This window comes from Amphibalanus amphitrite, unplaced genomic scaffold (genome assembly GCF_019059575.1).
Source record: "Amphibalanus amphitrite isolate SeventyFive unplaced genomic scaffold, NRLGWU_Aamphi_draft 000119F_arrow, whole genome shotgun sequence".
Lineage (NCBI taxonomy): Eukaryota > Metazoa > Arthropoda > Thecostraca > Balanomorpha > Balanidae > Amphibalanus > Amphibalanus amphitrite.
Window position 1 is genome coordinate 304,975 of NW_024881614.1, and position 18,377 is coordinate 323,351.

Consider the following 18,377-nt stretch of genomic DNA (forward strand, 5'->3'; position numbering starts at 1 on the left):
CAGACCTTGCGTGGGCTCGGAGCACTGGAAACAGCTGAGACCGCGCACGGCGGGAGGCAGCGCCAGCAGGGCGGCCAGGGCCAGCAGCGGCACCAGCGGACGGCGACTCATGGCGGCGGAGCGGAGCGGGTGTCCGAGAACCTCGAGAGACCAGAGAGCTGTGTGCGAGGCGCGACGAGGACGGCGAAAGAATGAGCGGCACCCTCCGTCCGGCTAGGCTCGAAAGCTCCGCGCAAACTAAAACCAAATAGGCCTATCGCTCAAACAGCGCGCCCGCTGTTTTTTGGACGTTGAGGTACAATGACCGCCTTATAAAACGCCATGTCAGCCGCACAGGGCGAGCTTTACCGGCGGAGCGGGACTTTGCGAAACAAACACCAGAACAGGCGGCTGTGGCTTAGCAAAGCTACAAAGAATAGTCCAAGCCTGGCGTATCTGACCAAAGTGACCCAAAAATGGAGCAGAGAGATAGAAATTACATCCGCACAAATACACAAACGGCAGATATTTCCGATAAGAAACTTGTCCAAGCATTTCCGTCGATGACGATAACCCGTAGAACAGCGACAACAGAGGCTGTATCTAACTTGGAGATGTTCTGACACTTAAAATTACCAATTGCCCACTGTGCGTTTCCCAATGGGTGGGGTCTGGATGAGCTCTAGACTAGGCTAGAGATGCGTGTGATCTAGCTTTGATCTAAATCAAATCATCTGAAGATGAGCAAAAGTAAACCGACATTTACAATCGTCACCAATAATCGTAATTTTTAACTTAGATTTAATATTTTAAAATCAATAACTATTCTATCCATCTAGCTTTACAATCGAAATATTGCGTCACATCCGTACGCCGACCCGCCAATCGGTTTGTTTTTCAACGGGAAAACACGAGTAACACTCCGTTTTATAATGCAACACCGATAATAATTTATGCTTGTAAGTGAGTAAATTGTGTTCTAAGCTGTCGATTGGCGCGGAGTGCATGGGGTAGGTACTTATTTCATTTTTAGTGAGCTTGGGGTATAATTTTGTCTCAAATCTCAGAGTCTGTTTAAATAAAATATGGAAGCAAAATACATATTACGTACCTTTTTGTAATCCCATAAAATGTGCAACAAAAGAAACAATTTATACGTGGAATTTAGATAAGGACCTGTGCAAAAAATACCATCCGCACCCTGTGCTGAATGTGCATGTTTCACGTATTTAATTTGTATGTTAGAATTTGTTGGAGGGTCCAGAACCCAGATAAATCAAATGCAAAAAAGCAAAAATCAACCGGTAACTAACGGTGTAAACACAAAACCGAGGCTGAAACGTTTCCCGCGTCGGCCGATCACCGCATCAGCCGGCGATATCTTACTCTTAGCAGGCTTCTAAATGCCATATTTATGGTTAAGTTAACCCGGCAGTTGCTGGGGTATTTCGCCACCCACCGTTTGCTGGGGGGGGGGGGGGGGGCGTTAAACGCCCCCAGCCGATAACTCGAGAACCAATAGGCGCAGCGAAACGCACGAGGCGGCAAACGAAAGAACGCGACGAGACGCTTCAGATGAGTACTTTAAAGTTGAATTTTGAGGTCACAGGTCGGGTCAAGGTCAGGTCAAACACCTGAAATCGGGCTTTCAGTAGCATGGACTTCAGGACTTCGAAATGGGCGCCTCTCGTCATAAACTCTGTCAAAACGGTGCACAATCCATCATATAAGGCCTACAAGAGTGTCAGCTCCATGTAGGGGTCAGTCAAGCATAGGTCCGGGTCAAGGTCAGGTCAACCGGGTAGGCACATATCCCCGAAAATCAAAACTGATATTCGCAGCCTGTGACACATGTTTTATGGGTAATTTGGGGCGTAGAGCACGATGGTGACATTCATTTTATCATATGTGTACGTGTTTGGCTCAAAAAGTTAAATTTAAGAAATGCATGTATCATGGTCGTGAAGAAGTCCCGAGAAATTGCCGAGATTCAGTTCAATATTTTGGAAAATGCGGAACGATAATCAATAATCGAAGATAGCCATTTGATTGCTCATGGTATTGGCAGTCTAATGGCGTTTACGGCATGTCTGTATGTCTATTCTGTGATTTTATATGATTTTTTGAACATATGCCGTTGTTGGTCGAAAACTCAGAAATCATGACGTCACTAAAACCTCGATATCTCAAAAATTTTCCGATCGATTTTTTTGAAACTTTGTCACAATAAACGTCAATCAATTCCCTACAGGTACCCAAAATTTGGCGCGCCTGCGGCGCGCCGTTTTTATGCTATAGCCCGGCGAAAAAAGTGGGGGCGTTTAACGCCCCCCCCCCAGCAACTCGCGGGTTAAAGGGAGATAATGAGCTTTCTTTTTTCTTAAATAAAAATTACTCGACATCTATACTATTTCTACTGTAGTTTCTATAAAATATGAAAATTTCCTAGCACATTTTCGTATGTGAAAAAGGTTTTTATTTTTGCAAAAAAGAAGCAGTACTTGCAGTACTTGTAACACCCACCGAAATGCGTTGTCCTTCTCTATAAAAAAGTCGCAGTATATGGCGCTTTTGTTTCAAACAGCGACGCTTGGGTTTTTGTTTATGTTATCGCCTTGTCGTTGCTTGGTTGTAAGGATTCTAATTTGAATTAGAGTTAATTCGGTTTAGAATTAATTAGATTCTAATTCGGGGGTACATAGTGCCTACTATTCTTTGTTTCCAAGCATTATTTTGCGCCACAAATGAACGGCATGCGCCAGAAACGCAGCCAAATCTTGCGATTGCGACTACGAAATTCATTATTTTGGCCTCAGAGCCTGAAGCGAAAAATACAAGCATATTTATTTCAAAAAGACTTCAGGTTTGTCGAACGGTGTTATGAGAATTTTGATAACAGTACTGCATAAGTTTTTCAGTGATGCCGCAAAAGTGTTGTATCTATCTTCTTTTATTGTGCAGTCGGCGGGACCGATTCAAAATTGAGTCGTTGCTACTAAAATAGCAGCATATGGCGTCAGATGATGAACAGGAAAAATAGTTGCGTAAATTTAGACATAAACCACCGCCAAACCATGAATATCTTTTGAAGGCGCTATAGACGACCATTAACTAACTAGATGTGATGAAGATCAAATGTAAGGAATACGCTCATTTTACAAAATTACATGCAAGTACCAAAAAGTGATGTAAGTACTTATTCAACGGTCATTTTCAGCGCTCCCCGCTAACGTGACTTCAAGTTGAGATATTTGCGGCAAGGTACCGAATTGAGCAAAATGGTTTTAATTTACATTATAACTTGTTGTGTTTTGTCAGAAAATGGTCCTAACTCAGATTTTGTGGAAAAAGGTCATTATCTCCCTTTAACTAGGGATTCACAACATTTACTCGAAAACGTACCGTCTGTCGTATAGTGAAAGAAATAATAACAAAATCGGACGGTAACTTTTTGAGTCATGGGCGTGAAAACACAAAATCGCCCCTAATATGGCAAATTTGACCACGCTTGACCTCATTTGACCTTGAAGATATTGACCTAGAATGTGATGAAATTACCACATCGGAGTTCCCCATCGCTCCCACCACCCCCTCCAAATTTCGTCTTTCTACCTATAGGTACCTAGCTATATGTACAGCCCTCTGCAGACTGCGTGGTAGGTATTCTTTTTTCGACAAAACCGATAATAACTCAAAGGCCAAGTTATCGGTCGGTCGGATCTCATTGCATAAAGATGCGCCATGCTCCACTCCTTCGATTGGTTCTATCACTGTACGAAGTACACAGCTACATAGTGTAGCAGCAAAATGCAAAAGTTTGTTTTGGGGGCAGATATAAATTTTTGTGTGTTGTTGCCAAACTAGCCGGAAAATGTATACCAAAATCAGCCCAATCTAAGGTGCGGAGTCTCACGCGTCTTGCTGTTACGATTTCCGAATGACCGTTACCATAGTATTCGCGTTATTCTCGGTTTTGTCGAAAAAAAGAATGCCTACCACGCAGTTTGCAGAGGGCTGTACCTATAGGTAGCTTCTATAGGAGCTGAGATCTCCCCCTTTCACTGGGCGTGGTTCTCGGAACCCTCCCACTGCGCGTATTAAGCTCTAGTCAGAACTTTTTTTCTACCGCATGGATGCCTAGAATTAACCCACCAATCCACCAACAGGTACCTACTCCGTGCCTTCAAGGTCGCAGTCCTGAGAGTGACTGCTTTGACCACAGCTGGGCATACTATGTCCTTTTTTGACAGATCATTTTTCTGTTTTTTTTTTTATGTAACCGCATGCTACCAATGAACTTTTCCGGAACTGACCCTGGGCGCCCTCATGTCCCCTATTGTGATGCGTCGAAAGAGCGTATGAAAGCAAATGATGTTGGAAGTGGCTGTTTTGTACATATGTAACCGATAAGCGCATAAGTACAGCGAAAGACCGAAAGACGCATGTCCCCTAGCCCTACTCTATCCGATCCCGTTGTAGATCGTCATTATTTCTCTTTCGTCAATGTCCCACTAAGGCACAACAATTCCATCACACTAAATATCTTCGGGAATGTTTTATTTTCTCCAACACATCGCAGATGAAAAACGTGTCTTTTTAAAAATAACACCTATCTAGCATTGTTTTCCAGAATGATTAGTATTATAAAAAACATTAGCTAATACAGCGCACTTCATCACTCAGCATGTCTCCTGCATCAGAACACACAAAACCTCCATCGCACAGACAGCATGTGAGGAATCCCGTGATCACAACTTTTCATAGACACAGATGCGGATACCTCCGCTCACTTTCCGGTATGTAGCAGCGACTTTCTGTTTGACACACGGTCGCTTTGATTCGAGTAACCGTTATAACAAGGCTCAAGACGGTCACAGCAAGGACAATCGATGACAATATCCACCAGCATGGCCTGTGACGAACCAACTGCGCGCAATCTTAAACGGTCATGACTGTTAACAGCGAAATATTCCGAAAACAGTCTCTCGCAGACCCAGACCGTTCAGATGTTGAACCTGAGCACCAGCAGCAGTAGCCTCACTGCCGGGTGTAGAGCGCGGCCAGCAGGGCGGCCGGCAGCAGCAGCAGCAGCGCCGGCGTCGACAGACCGGCAGAGTTGCAGTAGTCACCGGTGCAGATGCACTTTGTGAATGATTCACCGCTGGTACAGTTGTCGCGGATCACGTCATGACATCCGCGGATCATCCTCCCGTCCTGGTACTCCACCGCAATACAGGAGGCAGTAAAGTCCCCCACACACGGATCAATCTTGTAGCTGCTGTTGGTTTTGTCGAAGGTGGAACAGGGCAGCTTGGGGGCCGACCCTACCAACGACTGGTGTTCCGATTGCGAGTTTAAGTCGGAACAGGAGTAGCAGCTGATGCCCCGGACGGCGGGCGGCAGCGCCAGCAGGGCGGCCAAGGCCAGCAGCGGCACCAGCGGACGGCGGCTCATGGCGGCGGGAAGTCGGAGCGGTGCGCACCTCAGCGGAGACGGCGGACGAGTGAGGGCCGTTCGATCGCCCCAGACCGCCGCTCAGATAGCGCCTATCGGCCGTCGGTCAGGCAGTCGGAAACGTTCGATGGCCGTATCGTTATCCGGCCTCGTGAGCTGGCGTCCGTCACAGGCCTGAGCTCATCACCGGAACTAGCCGTCCCCTCTCGCCGCCCCGTCCTCATCGCAGAGTGTGTGTCGTGTCACCACCAAGTCATGATTTCGATCTTGCCACAGTCCGCTGTGCCGCTCGCCGACTCGGTCCGATCAGTCCGCGGATGGAGAGACCAGCCATGAATCTAGCTGGGAATATTTGCACGGGTCGTCGGCGGCCGGCGGACTTTGCCCCCCCCCCCCCCCCCGACTGGCCCCGCCAGCTATCTCGAACATGGGTGTACTATCTGCGTGTGGAACAGAGTGGCAGTCGGCCAGACCGATTCCTTTTCATAGTTTTCATAGTCTCGATTTCGGCCATCTGAGTCATCCGGTCCCGACCCTCACCTGAGCCGCTCGGGTCCCGACCTGGTCACCTGAGTCACCCATGACTCGACCTGGTCACCTGAGTCATCTAGGTCCCGGTCTCCCCAGTCCCGACCAGATCACCAAGACCTCGACCAGGTCACCGGAGTCCTACCGGGTCACCTACGCTGGCCCCGGCACGAAGCGTCGACCGCCCGTGGTCCGCCCGTCCCGCCACGAGATAGGTGCCACGGCTCGGCGTTATCGGGAGCGCTGATTACACGCACCGCTCGATCGGCCCCCACTCGTGCTCCGTCTCCGCTGAGGTGCGCACCGCTCCGCTCCTCCGCCATGAGCCGCCGTCCGCTGGTGCCGCTGCTGGCCCTGGCCGCCCTGCTGGCGCTGCCGCCCGCCGTGCGCGGCATCAGCTGCTACCAGTGCTCCGATCAACAGAACAACATCGGAGAGGAGGGTGCCGGCAGTATCTATTTGCCCAACTGCTCAGAGTTTGACGAGGACGACAACAAATACCAACAGAAGTCATGCGGAGTAGACAAGAGCTGCTCCAAGATCATCTTCAAAAATGGCCAGGTGGTACGCGGCTGCTACCCTTCAGAAAAGGCCGACGGGTGCAACAACGTCGACGGCCTTACGGAGTGCTTCTGCAGCACCGACTTCTGCAACTCTGCCGGCCTGTCGACGCCGGCGCTGCTGCTGCTGCTGCCGGCCGCCCTGCTGGCCGCGCTCTACACGGTGTAGGTGGCGGAAGGCCTCAGTGACTGCGGCTCGGGGCTCTGTCGGACTGCGGAGGCGGTGCAGTGGGTCGGGTGTGACGGTGTCTGGCTGTGCCCCGAGGGCGGCGCGGCGACCCCACGCTGCTCGGAACCGTGGTATGGCCGGCAAACGATGACCTTTAGGCCTGTGACGTCGCTAGGCGCAGAGACAGTGGAGGAGGGGAGAGGAAGGGAGGGCCAGGGAGGGAGGAAGTAGTTAGTCAATTGGCACCTGCGGTGATTGAAACGGACTGGTTGGTGTATATGTAACTATAAATTCAGGCATGGAGATTCATCCCGATCTTCTAAGAGTGTCAAATGTGTGCAGCTTTTGGTGAATGGAAGTGAGCATGGTTTTCATAATAATATATCGTACCTAACTACATTACATACCTTTGTCAAGCATGCCACAACTCGCTATTGTTTGCAGGAAATTACAAATGTTGAGCTGAGGCCTCTTGCACCAAACTACCTAGCTAGGTAAAATCGAAAAACCGGTTTCAGAATAAGCTAATCTAACGGTGGTAAATTTGTTTGCAAAAGCCCAATACATAATCCTCCTACATGTGCTTGCAAAATTTTGCATGCAAATTGTTACATTTGAGACTTGGACTGGGTATACGATGCAAAATAATCCAAGCATTGGTGCAAGAGGATTTTGGTGCAAGAGGCCTCTGGTTGGTACTTTGCATATGCTTGAACACGAAAGCGGTACGCAAATAGTGATTAAGCGGCATATTAAGACCATTGCGGGTGGGCTCTGCGCAGGACGTACGCTGGTGGGGGTGGGGGATGCCCCCCCCCCCATCCACTTAATATTTCGAGACCTGCAAGTCCCATTTAGATCCGGTTAGTGACATATGCTGACTCTTTGCGTTAACTGTAGGCAAGTCTGTATTTCGAAAACACAAAAAGTCGCAAAAACGGGGTTCACAGAACTAAAAGAAATGTAAGAATCGCAATTCTTATCGAGTGTTATGCACTGATAGAATGTTGTTGCTTATAGGCTGATTTGGTCTAGATGGTAGGACAAGGCTGTCCAATAACACATACCAACTATTCGAATAACACTATACCAACTATTTGCCTTTTCAGAAAAGAAAAGAAAACCATTCCTAGGCGTTTCTGGTAGGTGAAATTGAGCCCCTCCGCCCCCTCCTCTGAATTTCCTTGCCTCAATCAAAATTTCATTAGTCATTGTAAGAGCACATGTGTTTAAAGCAGGGGCTCCGCCACAGGTAAATTATTGGGGGGGGGGGGGGTCCGGACCTCTCCCCCAATAATTTACCCCCCCCCCCCCACCCATATTCCGGATACCTATAAGCGTGTTTTCGCTTAAGAATGAATAAATCATCCACAGAATGTGTTGAAAAATTTAGAATGTGTTGACAGTCGCAAAGCTAAGGAATTTAAGATCTAGAAATGTAGGGGAACCCTTAAAATGTTGTGACACACGAATTGCTCAACATTCGCCGACCTATATGTACGGGAGTGTCAGTCTACCATTTTGTTATTAGGTACTATGAATGCGTTTAAGATTGGTAGGATTAGCTAAGCATGCTAGAAATGGGCTATAATTTCGTGAGAGGGGTCCAGCTTGCAGGACACCTCCTAGACACATGAATACCCGCCCCCCAAAAAGCTTCAAATCGATCTGAGAATCCTATTTCCATGTGAGGTCACCCAAGTGTTGGGGGTGGGGGGTCCAAGCCGGTCTTTCGAGCACCATACTATGTAGTCTAAGCATTAGCAGCCTCACACCGTTCTGAGATAATCTGCAATAATTTGCACACTGCACAGGGTTCTGAATGCAGGTTGGTAGAGATAGGACATCTACAAGTCACAACTCTTATAGGACCCCCATAACCTGACCTTTGATTCATGTGCAGCATTTTGATATCCATTTTCAGGTCAAGCTAGGTCACACTCTGATCACAGAGACTGGATGTCAGTCTCTAAGGACCCCATACTGCTTTATGAATTATGAGGGCAGGGTTTTCAAATCCTTACGACTCCTAAAGCCTTGCGCTTTCCTTTAACTACGGCCTTGGAGGACCCAACACTGGCCTAAGAGCCTACATCGATATCTGAGCGCCTATGAAGGTCCCTGAATTCCCAAGCCCATGCCAGTCACTGAGAACCTAATGCGCTGTCTGATGGCTAACACCGCCCTTGGAGCGCGCAACAGCGGCCTCCATTCTCAAGGACGTTTTGAGAGGCCCGGTGCTAGCGACTTCAGAGGCGGATCCAGCTCAGAGTTTTTTTTTTGGGGGGGGGGGGGGCAAACCATAACAATTTATCGATTCTTTCCATGCCTCGTCCATAGGCGTAATGTTAAAATTATGCCGTTTGGGGGGGGGGGCAAATGCCCATTTGCCCCCCCCCCCTGGATCCGCCACTGAGCGACTTTAGCGAGTGTCATTTGAGCGAACGTCATTTGAGCGAACCATTTTCAGCGAATGGCAATTTAGCGATTATCAAGTTCAGCGATTATCAAATTAAGCGATTAGCAATTTAAGCGAAAGCTATGTTTCAGCGACATCTATTTGGTCGACTACAATTTGAGCGACTGTCAGTTCAGCGAAATACTTCATCGTCCTGTAAAAATACGAACATTTTCGTCCTGAGTGTATGACATTCCAAGCCCCAAATCACAAACCCTCCTCCTAATTGCTTGCCCAAATTGAAAAAACATGCCCTAATTTGAATCCCAGAAAAAGGTGTCTCACCGACTGATGTGCTACGACCTCAAAATCAGTGGTACCAGAAACTGGCTGCAAATTTTGAATAAATGTTAAAACTTTGTCCCAGGTTTTGTCATAGGGAACCCTTGTTTTAGCCGTAAGAATGGCATAACATAAATGCAAGGAATGGCATGGTCCTTCCCCAGAATTGCATGAACCGTGTAAAGTTGAAGGGCAAAAATTGGGGATAGGGGAAGTCGGGGAACTCCGGGCGCGGGGGAAGCCCGGCCACCCCGTTTGCGGCTAAATTATTCATAATAAAATGCTTATGTGTTTGTCCTTTCAGCGTGGCAGCTGAGGTAACGCCAGCGTAAAAGTTAAAAATGAATTGTACAGCGCTTATAGATTCTTTCTGTAAATCCCTCCAAGCGGCATTAGTAACTACGAGTTTATCGATTGTGCAATCACCTCTTCCGCATGACTCGTTATTTTCTGCTGCGTTCTATCCTTTTGACAATATGAAATAAGACAGTGACCCGCCGCCTTAAGAGTATCAAATCGTTGCTACATCCGAGCCCAAGCCTCGCCCAAGAGCTGGCGATGGAACAAGTAAGACGATAAAAATGAGCCACTGGATAGCAGCAGTTCGTTCTATGCACTTGTATTTGCTGGTGAAAAGCACGACAGAACACATGCAAGTCCTTTAAAAATCTCCATAAAACATTAGTTCGAGCAACTAACAACACAGGCGTTGAATCAATGCATACCTATACGAACCAATATTCGTCAGGTCTTAAGACAAAAGAAAAAGAATAAGTCATTGATAAACAGGAATATAATAAACGTTGCGTGACTCACAGGATTCAATTAAATACTGGTGGAGCAATGTCACAGAGCGAAGATATCTGTCTATATACGCCAGGTCAGCCAGAGTACAGACGAAATTCGCGTTACACAAACACACACACACACACACACACACACATACACATTGGCATTACGCAGTGTATTGTCAGCTATTGTCAGCTACATCTGCCGCGCATCCTTCATCTCCCTCCCATACATCCCATACATGTATTCCCTCCATTCGATCTTCGACTCTCTTGTCGTTCCGAGTAGCGTGGGGTCGCCGCGCCGCCCTCGGGGCACAGCCAGACACCGTCACACCCGACCCACTGCACCGCCTCCGCAGTCCGACAGAGCCCCGAGCCGCAGTCACTGGGCCCTTCCGCCACCTACACCGTGTAGAGCGCGGCCAGCAGGGCGGCCGGCAGCAGCAGCAGCAGCGCCGGCGTCGACAGGCCGGCAGAGTTGCAGTAGTCGGTGCTGCAGATGCATTCTGTTCCACTCAGCTGACCAAAATCAAACTTACTGCAGCCATCAGCAACGCTTTTGCCCGTGCAGCCCCGAATAACGCCGTTGTTCTGGACGACTTTGCTGCACTTTGTCTCCTGATCGGAACACTCGTAATAGAACTTGTCGTTGCTAGTGTCCAGCTCCGTACATGGCTCAGCGTCCTGTTCAGCGATATCAGAGCACTGGTAGCATTTGAGCGCCTGACAGGCGGGTAGCAGCGCCAGCAGGGCGGCCAGGGCCAGCAGCGGCACCAGCGGACGGCGGCTCATGGCGGCGGAGTGGAGCGGTGCGCACCTCGGCGGAGACGGCGGACGAGTGAGGGTCGACACGATCACCGAGTCTCCGCAGCTCCGACTCTAATCGCCAGATAGCGCAGCGTGTCGGCCGGCCGACTGCCGAGCCGACCGTCGAGTGGCGTCGCTCTGTGTGACGGGGCCGTCCGGTCTCGCGAGAAAACAGCACACGGTACACTAACTGTGGGTGGTCACTGTACAAATGTACAAACGAGCCGCTCCGAAACAGCCTTGAGTGTGCCGTGCCGAGACGTTTGCCAGCCCATGACGCAAACGACGAAAGTATTAGTAAACATCAGCGATAATTCAATAAAAGAGCGAACGATATTTCCCGTGTCATTTTGATTTCCCGTGTCATTTTGTTCGGCATTATTACGCTTAGCTCATGGTGCTTTCATTCCGGATGCGTAATCGTATGGACATGGCCTAACCACTAATGGTCAAAAAGTCATTTCACAATACCTACAAACATTCCGTCGAGATCGCCGAAATTTCTAAGCGCAAGTCAACACCAGAAGCAAGATAATGCCAGTCAACAGGCAGAACATTATACAAAAGTCTTCAATTTGGCTTCGGGATGCCGATTGCCGATGTCCATTTCATAAAAGCAGTTCTATTAGCCTGACCAGACTATTCGCGATCTCGGAACATTTTCCCAATCGTGCAATTTAGTTCTCCTGCCCTTATGAATCTTTGAAACATAACAATGAGCAGGGGCGGATCCAGAAAATCTCCAAGGGAGGGGCCATTAGAAACCAGGAGGCCCCCCCCATAATCCCACCTGTTGGAGGCCCCATCTTCCCACTTGTTGGGCCCCCCCCAAAAAAACTGCGTCTATTGAGCTTATCTAGCTGTTCAGGCAACATCTCCACATTTGTGCAGGCTTGGAGGCCCTCTGTGCAGGTTAGGAGGCCCTGTAAAAGTGGTCATCTCTGTGAGTATAAGAGACCTCCAAGTTATGAAAAGCTTTACCAATCTTCTAACAAAGAAGTCTTCTCAGCTAGTCTTCTAAGAAATAACTAAGTGGGTAGGTTAAAAAAAACTCATCGGATTTCGGCCACTTTATTTTCAGGATGCCCCCTTTTCAGCTTTTTAACTTTTTATTTTATTTTTGAAAAAAATCGGCCAAGGGGGGGGCCATGGCCCCCATGCCCCCCCCCTTGTATCCGCGCCTGACAATGAGCATAATATTCTGAAAGTTGCAAATCTAACGTTGATCGATTTACCTCAAACCTTGACCCAATCAGTTTGGGTCGAAGTACTGCCGCTAGGCCGCGAAATGCGCTGGCCGCGATGAATTTAGAATCAGTGGTACCACCGTTATGCAGTGTCAGCTCAGCAGAAGATGCAATATTATTTATACCAAGAATATCAAAACTAAAGGTCGATTAGCTAATCCTGGTTAAACAAACATACCTACGCCGTTTTTTGTCCAAATCACATGATCCAGTGTTAAATGTCCTTTGTTTTACGCAAACGCCAAGACTTGTTTGTCACCAAGCGGCACGACATGAGTAAGGTGATTTACGAGTTAGGTCGAATAAGCAACACTTGCACAGCTCAGTTCTTCAAATAGCGAGAAGAATTAAAAGCACCTCAACATTCAATGACATAAAGATCGTAGTGCCTTTTCCTTCAAACCTTATGAGAATAAACTTCGTTTGACCTTGGTAGTGTTAAATGTTTGTTAGAAAAGGACACGCTTAACCCGCGCCACAATGGCGGTCTCAGCCAACTTCGCCCTAGTGGGGGGGGGGGGGGGGGGCACATGTTACCATTAACACCCACCTCTAACTAAAAAAACTAAGAGGGCTAGAGAGACGCGGTGAAAAGCAGTCGATAGCTCTCAATGAGTACGCTTGAAAGTATTTCGGTCATTTTTCATCTTAGAGCAATATTGGGGTCACCGGAGGTCATCAAAGGTCAAAATTTGCCAAATGTCATTATATTTTTCAGAACACATGCAGTTATCTCAGGAACTATGATAGCTAGAAAAACGCATGGAAAAGCAATCGATAGCTTTTGAACTCTTCTTTTGATAAGGTCATCATCAAAATTGACCTCAGGTCAACGGTTAAGCCTCCATAGGTCAAATATTGTGAAAATAGCTGTTTTTGCTTAACCCGCGCCCCGTAGGGCTATCGGCGGACCCTACCACCCGTGGGGGGGGGGGGCGTTTCGGCCCCCCCTAAGATCTCGGAAATTTACCGGCCGATTTTCAAAATTCAAACGGCGTTCGATAGCCCCACCAGGGAACTACCTTGTGACCAAATTTCATTGACCTAGGTCAAACCGATGACGTCACATGTCAGGTCAAAGGTCGGATTTTCACCGTTCACAGGCATTTCAAGAAATGTGTTGTGAAATCGAGTAAATTGGTAAGTTATTGAAAACCATCAATGGTACATTGTTCGTCAGACACATACTTCGCTATCTGAGGTCACTGATACCAGGTCAGGTCACAGAGGTCAGGTCACTGGGGGTCACCTGGGGGTCACAATATGAAAGTGTCGTGTGATACATGTTTTATGGTCCATTTTACATGACAAATGCGATTATGTGGGTCAGGCAGCCTTAAGGGCCAGCTTATGTCACGTTTTGGTGAAGGTCAGGTCAAGGTCAGGTCAAATTAGGTCAAATTTCAAATTTGATATTTTTGCATAAAATGGGTATCGATTCGATGCAGCTCGTCACGGGGAGTCTAATGCTGGTCTTTGTTTTGCTCTACGTGGTCTACAATTACCAAAAATTGAGTTTGAAAATTTGACGTCATCATTTTTGAACAGTTTTTTTCGCTATAACTTGGCCAAAAAACAAGATATTGATCTGAAATTTGATATGTAGATAGAAGACGACAGGTACTAACACATATATTCCGGTTTTTACGAAACTCAAAAAACTTTTTGGATTTTTTGGCAAATATATCCAAAAAAATTGCTTTTTTGAATTTTGGGGGTCAAAACTCAAAAATTTCAAAAATCCGAGATAGCAGTTTTGTAGCCCTGTCAATTCTACACCTTTTATGTCTTAATCATTTTTCTGTATCTTTAAAGCTGTAGGCCTGACAGCTCTTCTCGCGAAGGTCTTTTTTCGGTCGAAAATGGCAGAACATGACGTCACTCTGACGTCATTTGTGGCCAACCTATCATAGCCTCTGGAAAATTTTTTTGTCACAATGTGTAAAATTGATGCCCGGAGGGGTCCTGAAAGTTTGGTGGCGATATCTCTAGCCGTTTAGGAGATATCGACGGAAAAGGACAGGGATGGGCCGTTTCGCCCCCCCCCCCCTACGGGGCGCGGGTTTTAAAACTTTTTCACAAATAACTTTTGAACCAGCAAAGATGAAGAATTGGCAATGACACTCTCGTGTTGATCTCCTTCAGGCGCTTCGAAACATATATTTTTTTACCTGGAAAGGTCAAGGTCAAATTTTGACCTAAGGTCAAGATCACGTGATGACCCAAATAGGTCATGTTGCTTATCATTCGATGAGTCTCGACAAGATAAACACAATGAAGCTACCTCCAGCGTTCTAGCTCTTTCCAATCGCGAGTTATTGGCAAAAAGCTGTTTGTAGCCTCAAATGACATCGGATGACCTTTCTAGAAGCTATCAGCAAAAAAGACATCTTGGCCGTCACGGGTGGTTCAAATCATCGTGATTCTGAAATATTTGGACTATTCCTATGCGTGCACACGGATCTAGAGGCATTTTCATTTGTCCATTGACTTATAATGGAAAGGTCACGCCACTGCACTGTCTTGACCTTAGGTCACGGATATAAAAAAATCCGAGATATACAAAACATAGGTGCCCATACCATCATGCAATCCGCCAAGTTTAAAACCTCTCTTACAAACACTGCAGGCTGGACATGATTGCAAACTTTTTTAGGCTTGGTCAGTCAACTTGACCTGGTGACCTGACCTGACATGACCTGGGTCAAAAACTTCACACATTGTCCAAAATTGATGTGCAGAAAGTTACTTCAAGCGGCGCAGCGCTACGCGACGCGGTTTTTTATTCACAAGCAAAAAAAAAAAAAACGCGACAGGGTGGTAACATATGCCCCCCCCCCCCCCCACACTGCACTGGGGCGAAGGTTAATAATTAAGACCCAGCGACCCCTGGCGAGTCTCAGGTGTCCATTTCAGCGTTTTAGCCTTACTTGGTGAGTCGCAGCCTGTTGTGCAAATTTGTGCACCATCTCTTTAGTGAGCTTGTTGAGCTCTCTCAATTCCATCGCAAAGTCTCTGTTGTGTGCAAGATTCAGGTCGATCTGAGGTTTTAATTAGAGTTCCGGTTGGGCCTGGACTGAATGCCTTGACAGACATTAAGTCCTGTAACTTAAAAAAAAACATTGCTTTGAATGTGTGACCGTTTATTACATGAAAAATGCGAGCATTGTCGTCGCAACACGCTCGGACGAACATATATACACGAATAAGACTCGGTATTCGAGGCTCGCCAGAGGTCATACCCCACTGGGCGTAAAACCCAGCGGCATTATTTGACCAACACCATGTCATTAACCACGGTCGCCGTTCGACACCACTCACTTGTATCCACTCCAAATCGTGTCCCATTCACCAGAAGTCAGTCTTTCCGTATGCACACATTCTCAGCCAATATGAGGCAGAGGTTTTAGACGAAAAGAAACGCCGTGCGTCTTTCTGACGCCTACGCCGCGTAGAGCGCGGCCACTAGGGCGGCCGGCAGCAGCAGCAGCAGCGCCGGCGTCGACAGGCCGGCAGAGTTGCAGTAGTCGGTGGTGCAGCCGCAGTAGGTGACACCGTTTTCCTCCACGCATCCCTCCTTGATGGTACTGTCGGAGCAGACTCGCTTCTCTCCGCCGTTCCAGGACCCCTTGGCGCAGATCGGGTTAAGGGCGGTGCATTTCTCCTTGAACTTGTCGTTGCCGCTGTCGAACTCGGCGCAGGTGGGTATCATCGCGCCCCCACTGACGGCCCGCAGCAGCGGGTGATCCGAGTCGCTCGGCGCTGGGTCTGCGCAGACGTAACAGCTGAGGCCCCGGACGGCGGGCGGCAGCGCCAGCAGGGCGGCCAGGGCCAGCAGCGGCACCAGCGGACGGCGGCTCATGGCGGAGGAGCGGAGCGATGCGCACCTCGGCGGAGACGACGGACGAGTGGGGGCCGATCGAGCGATGCGTGTAATCAGCGCTCCCGATAACGCTGTGACGTGGCCTCTATCTCGTGGCGGGACGGGCGGACCACGGGCGGTCAGGGCTTTGTGCGGGGGCCAGCGGAGGTGACCCGGTCGGAGGGGGAGTGACCCAGGTGAACTTGTTGCCTGGGTGACCTGTGACCCATGACTTGGTGACTCGGGTGACGGCGGTTGACAAAGGTGACCGAATGAAAATCCACAGGCCCGGTACATACCTCTAGTCTAGAATCTTCAAGCTTTAACTAATCGAGTGTCGGATGGGTACCGAAAGGCTCCCTAGTCTCTGTTTTCTTTTTTTACCAAATTTGAAAGCCCCGAACGCATCATAAGCGATTTGCGGATCCATACACATAAGGGTTGACTTTTAGCTAATGACTGTCACCTAAGGCAGTTTGAAAAAGAAAATATGTTGTTAAGCTATTGCCTCGAGATAATGTCAATGTTGGTCGTGTATCGTTGGCTGCCGGAAGGTTTCAGTATCTAAGATAGGTGGACTATACGTATTAGCTCGCTGAAAACTAGCTCGGTATTCGAGGCTCGCCAGAGGTCATACCCCGGATCTAAGGCTAAAGCGTTAGATGTCTTATTCGAATTTTATTTTATACCACCCAACTATGTATTGGCATCGGTGAAAAAATCGGACGAAGGCACACAATAAGTTTACACGAGCAAAATAAAAGAAACAGGACCGTCATGTTATGAAAGTATCGCGATCAACACGCTGATCAAAGAGCTTCGGTCGACATGTTTTCAAATCCCTGCAGTCATCATTCCAGTCATCAGCCATCACCATCCTCCTTCGGAAGCTCTGCAGAACCACCGGTTGCCTACACCGCGTAGAGCGCGGCCAGCAGGGCGGCCGGCAGCAGCAGCAGCAGCGCCGGCGTCGACAGGCCGGCAGAGTTGCAGTAGTCGCCGGTGCAGGAACAGAAGGAGACACCGTCCTCCACTTCACAGCCCTCTCTGAGCGTGCTGTCCAGGCAGCCACGCATCTCTCCACCGGACCAGGAGATCCTGGCGCATCGTGTGACGTACGGAAAGAGGCAGCGCTCCACTTTGAAGTCGCTGCGGCTGGTGTCGAATCCCGAGCAGCGCGGCGCCGAGGGACTGCCTGGCAACGGCGGCAGTACGTACGGGTTCGGATCCTCGCATTGGAAACAGTTGATGCCGCGCACGGCGGGCGGCAGCGCCAGCAGGGCGGCCAGGGCCAGCAGCGGCACCAGCGGACGGCGGCTCATGGCGGCGGAGCGGAGCGGTGCGCACCTCAGCGGAGACGGCGAACGAGTGAGGGTCACCCGATCCAGCGAACATGTGCGTTCCATAACGGCGTACCCACAAAGGTCCTATCGCTGGCCCGGGCATGGCCCGACCAGGCGTGCACGACGGAAGTGTGCCGACCGATGTAAGGCCAGTGATAGCGTCCAACAACACCGATATACACCTGAACACCGACACACTTCCCGTACATTTACCGGTCAATGCCAAAACGTAGAAACTTTCTTCAAACTTCCAGCCTGCAATGTTTGAGTTGTAATCGTACGGATTCTCCACGTTTCTAGTTAACGATTTTAATCCTGCAAAGTTGACGAACAGACTGGGCGATCTGAAGACGACACCTTAAATCAACAGTAGGCATCGTCAGAGGCTTCCCCTACAAGACAACAATCTTCTGACGCGTACTAAACCTAGTTCCGAGGGACAGGCACCTTATCTTTGACCCCGTCCACTTGCAATGGCGAGTTTCGAACTTATACCAGGGAAAATGATGAAGGGAAATTCACCAATCCCGAGCACCGTCGGTTCTGTCCGTTCATTCCGCGGCTAGCATGAGAGCTTTGGCAGGGGTACGGATACAATGTTTTCAAGCAGTTGAATATACCATTAGGCGATGTTTTGGCGATGTTTATGGCTGAGCAGTCTCAAATTGGCTGGACCTTAGTTGCATCAATCGGTTCTTCAATTCATCACTCATTCCACAACCACTATTTCTGACAAAAATTGCCGGGCGGGGAGGCTGTGGGGACATGGCGCTTTGGCTGGACGGAGGTCGACACTTACAACTCATTACTATGAAAAAGTCGTAGGCATTCGTTGCCCTGCAAGTATTTTTGAAGTGTGTGAAGTGTAGCTAGTTCGTGTAACAATTGTGTCTAGGT

General features: G+C 48.6%; 2 protein-coding genes across 4 annotated transcripts in view; both read right to left on the reverse strand.

The window, feature by feature from the left end:
• The window catches only part of LOC122381369 (C-1-tetrahydrofolate synthase, cytoplasmic-like), a 67,262-nt gene that overhangs the window by 18,696 nt on the left and 30,189 nt on the right, over nt 1–18,377 (reverse strand). The gene's annotated exons all lie outside the window — the stretch shown is intronic.
• LOC122381375 (ly-6/neurotoxin-like protein 1) lies at nt 4,522–11,163 on the reverse strand. The gene is made up of 2 exons (XM_043365449.1): nt 10,690–11,163; nt 4,522–5,085 (listed from the first exon to the last, which is right to left on the reverse strand). The coding sequence occupies exons 1-2, from the start codon at nt 11,011–11,013 to the stop codon at nt 5,017–5,019; spliced, it is 393 nt and encodes a 130-aa protein (XP_043221384.1). The 5' UTR covers nt 11,014–11,163; the 3' UTR covers nt 4,522–5,016.

Coding starts and splice junctions, on each gene's coding strand:
- LOC122381375 (XM_043365449.1), bottom strand. CDS start 11,013: ATGAGCCGCCGTCCGCTGGTGCCGCTGCTGGCCCTGGCCGCCCTGCTG. Junction 5,086..10,689: donor ACTACTGCAACTCTGCCGGC/CTGTCGACGCCG, acceptor AACTCTGCCGGT/CTGTCGACGCCGGCGCTGCT.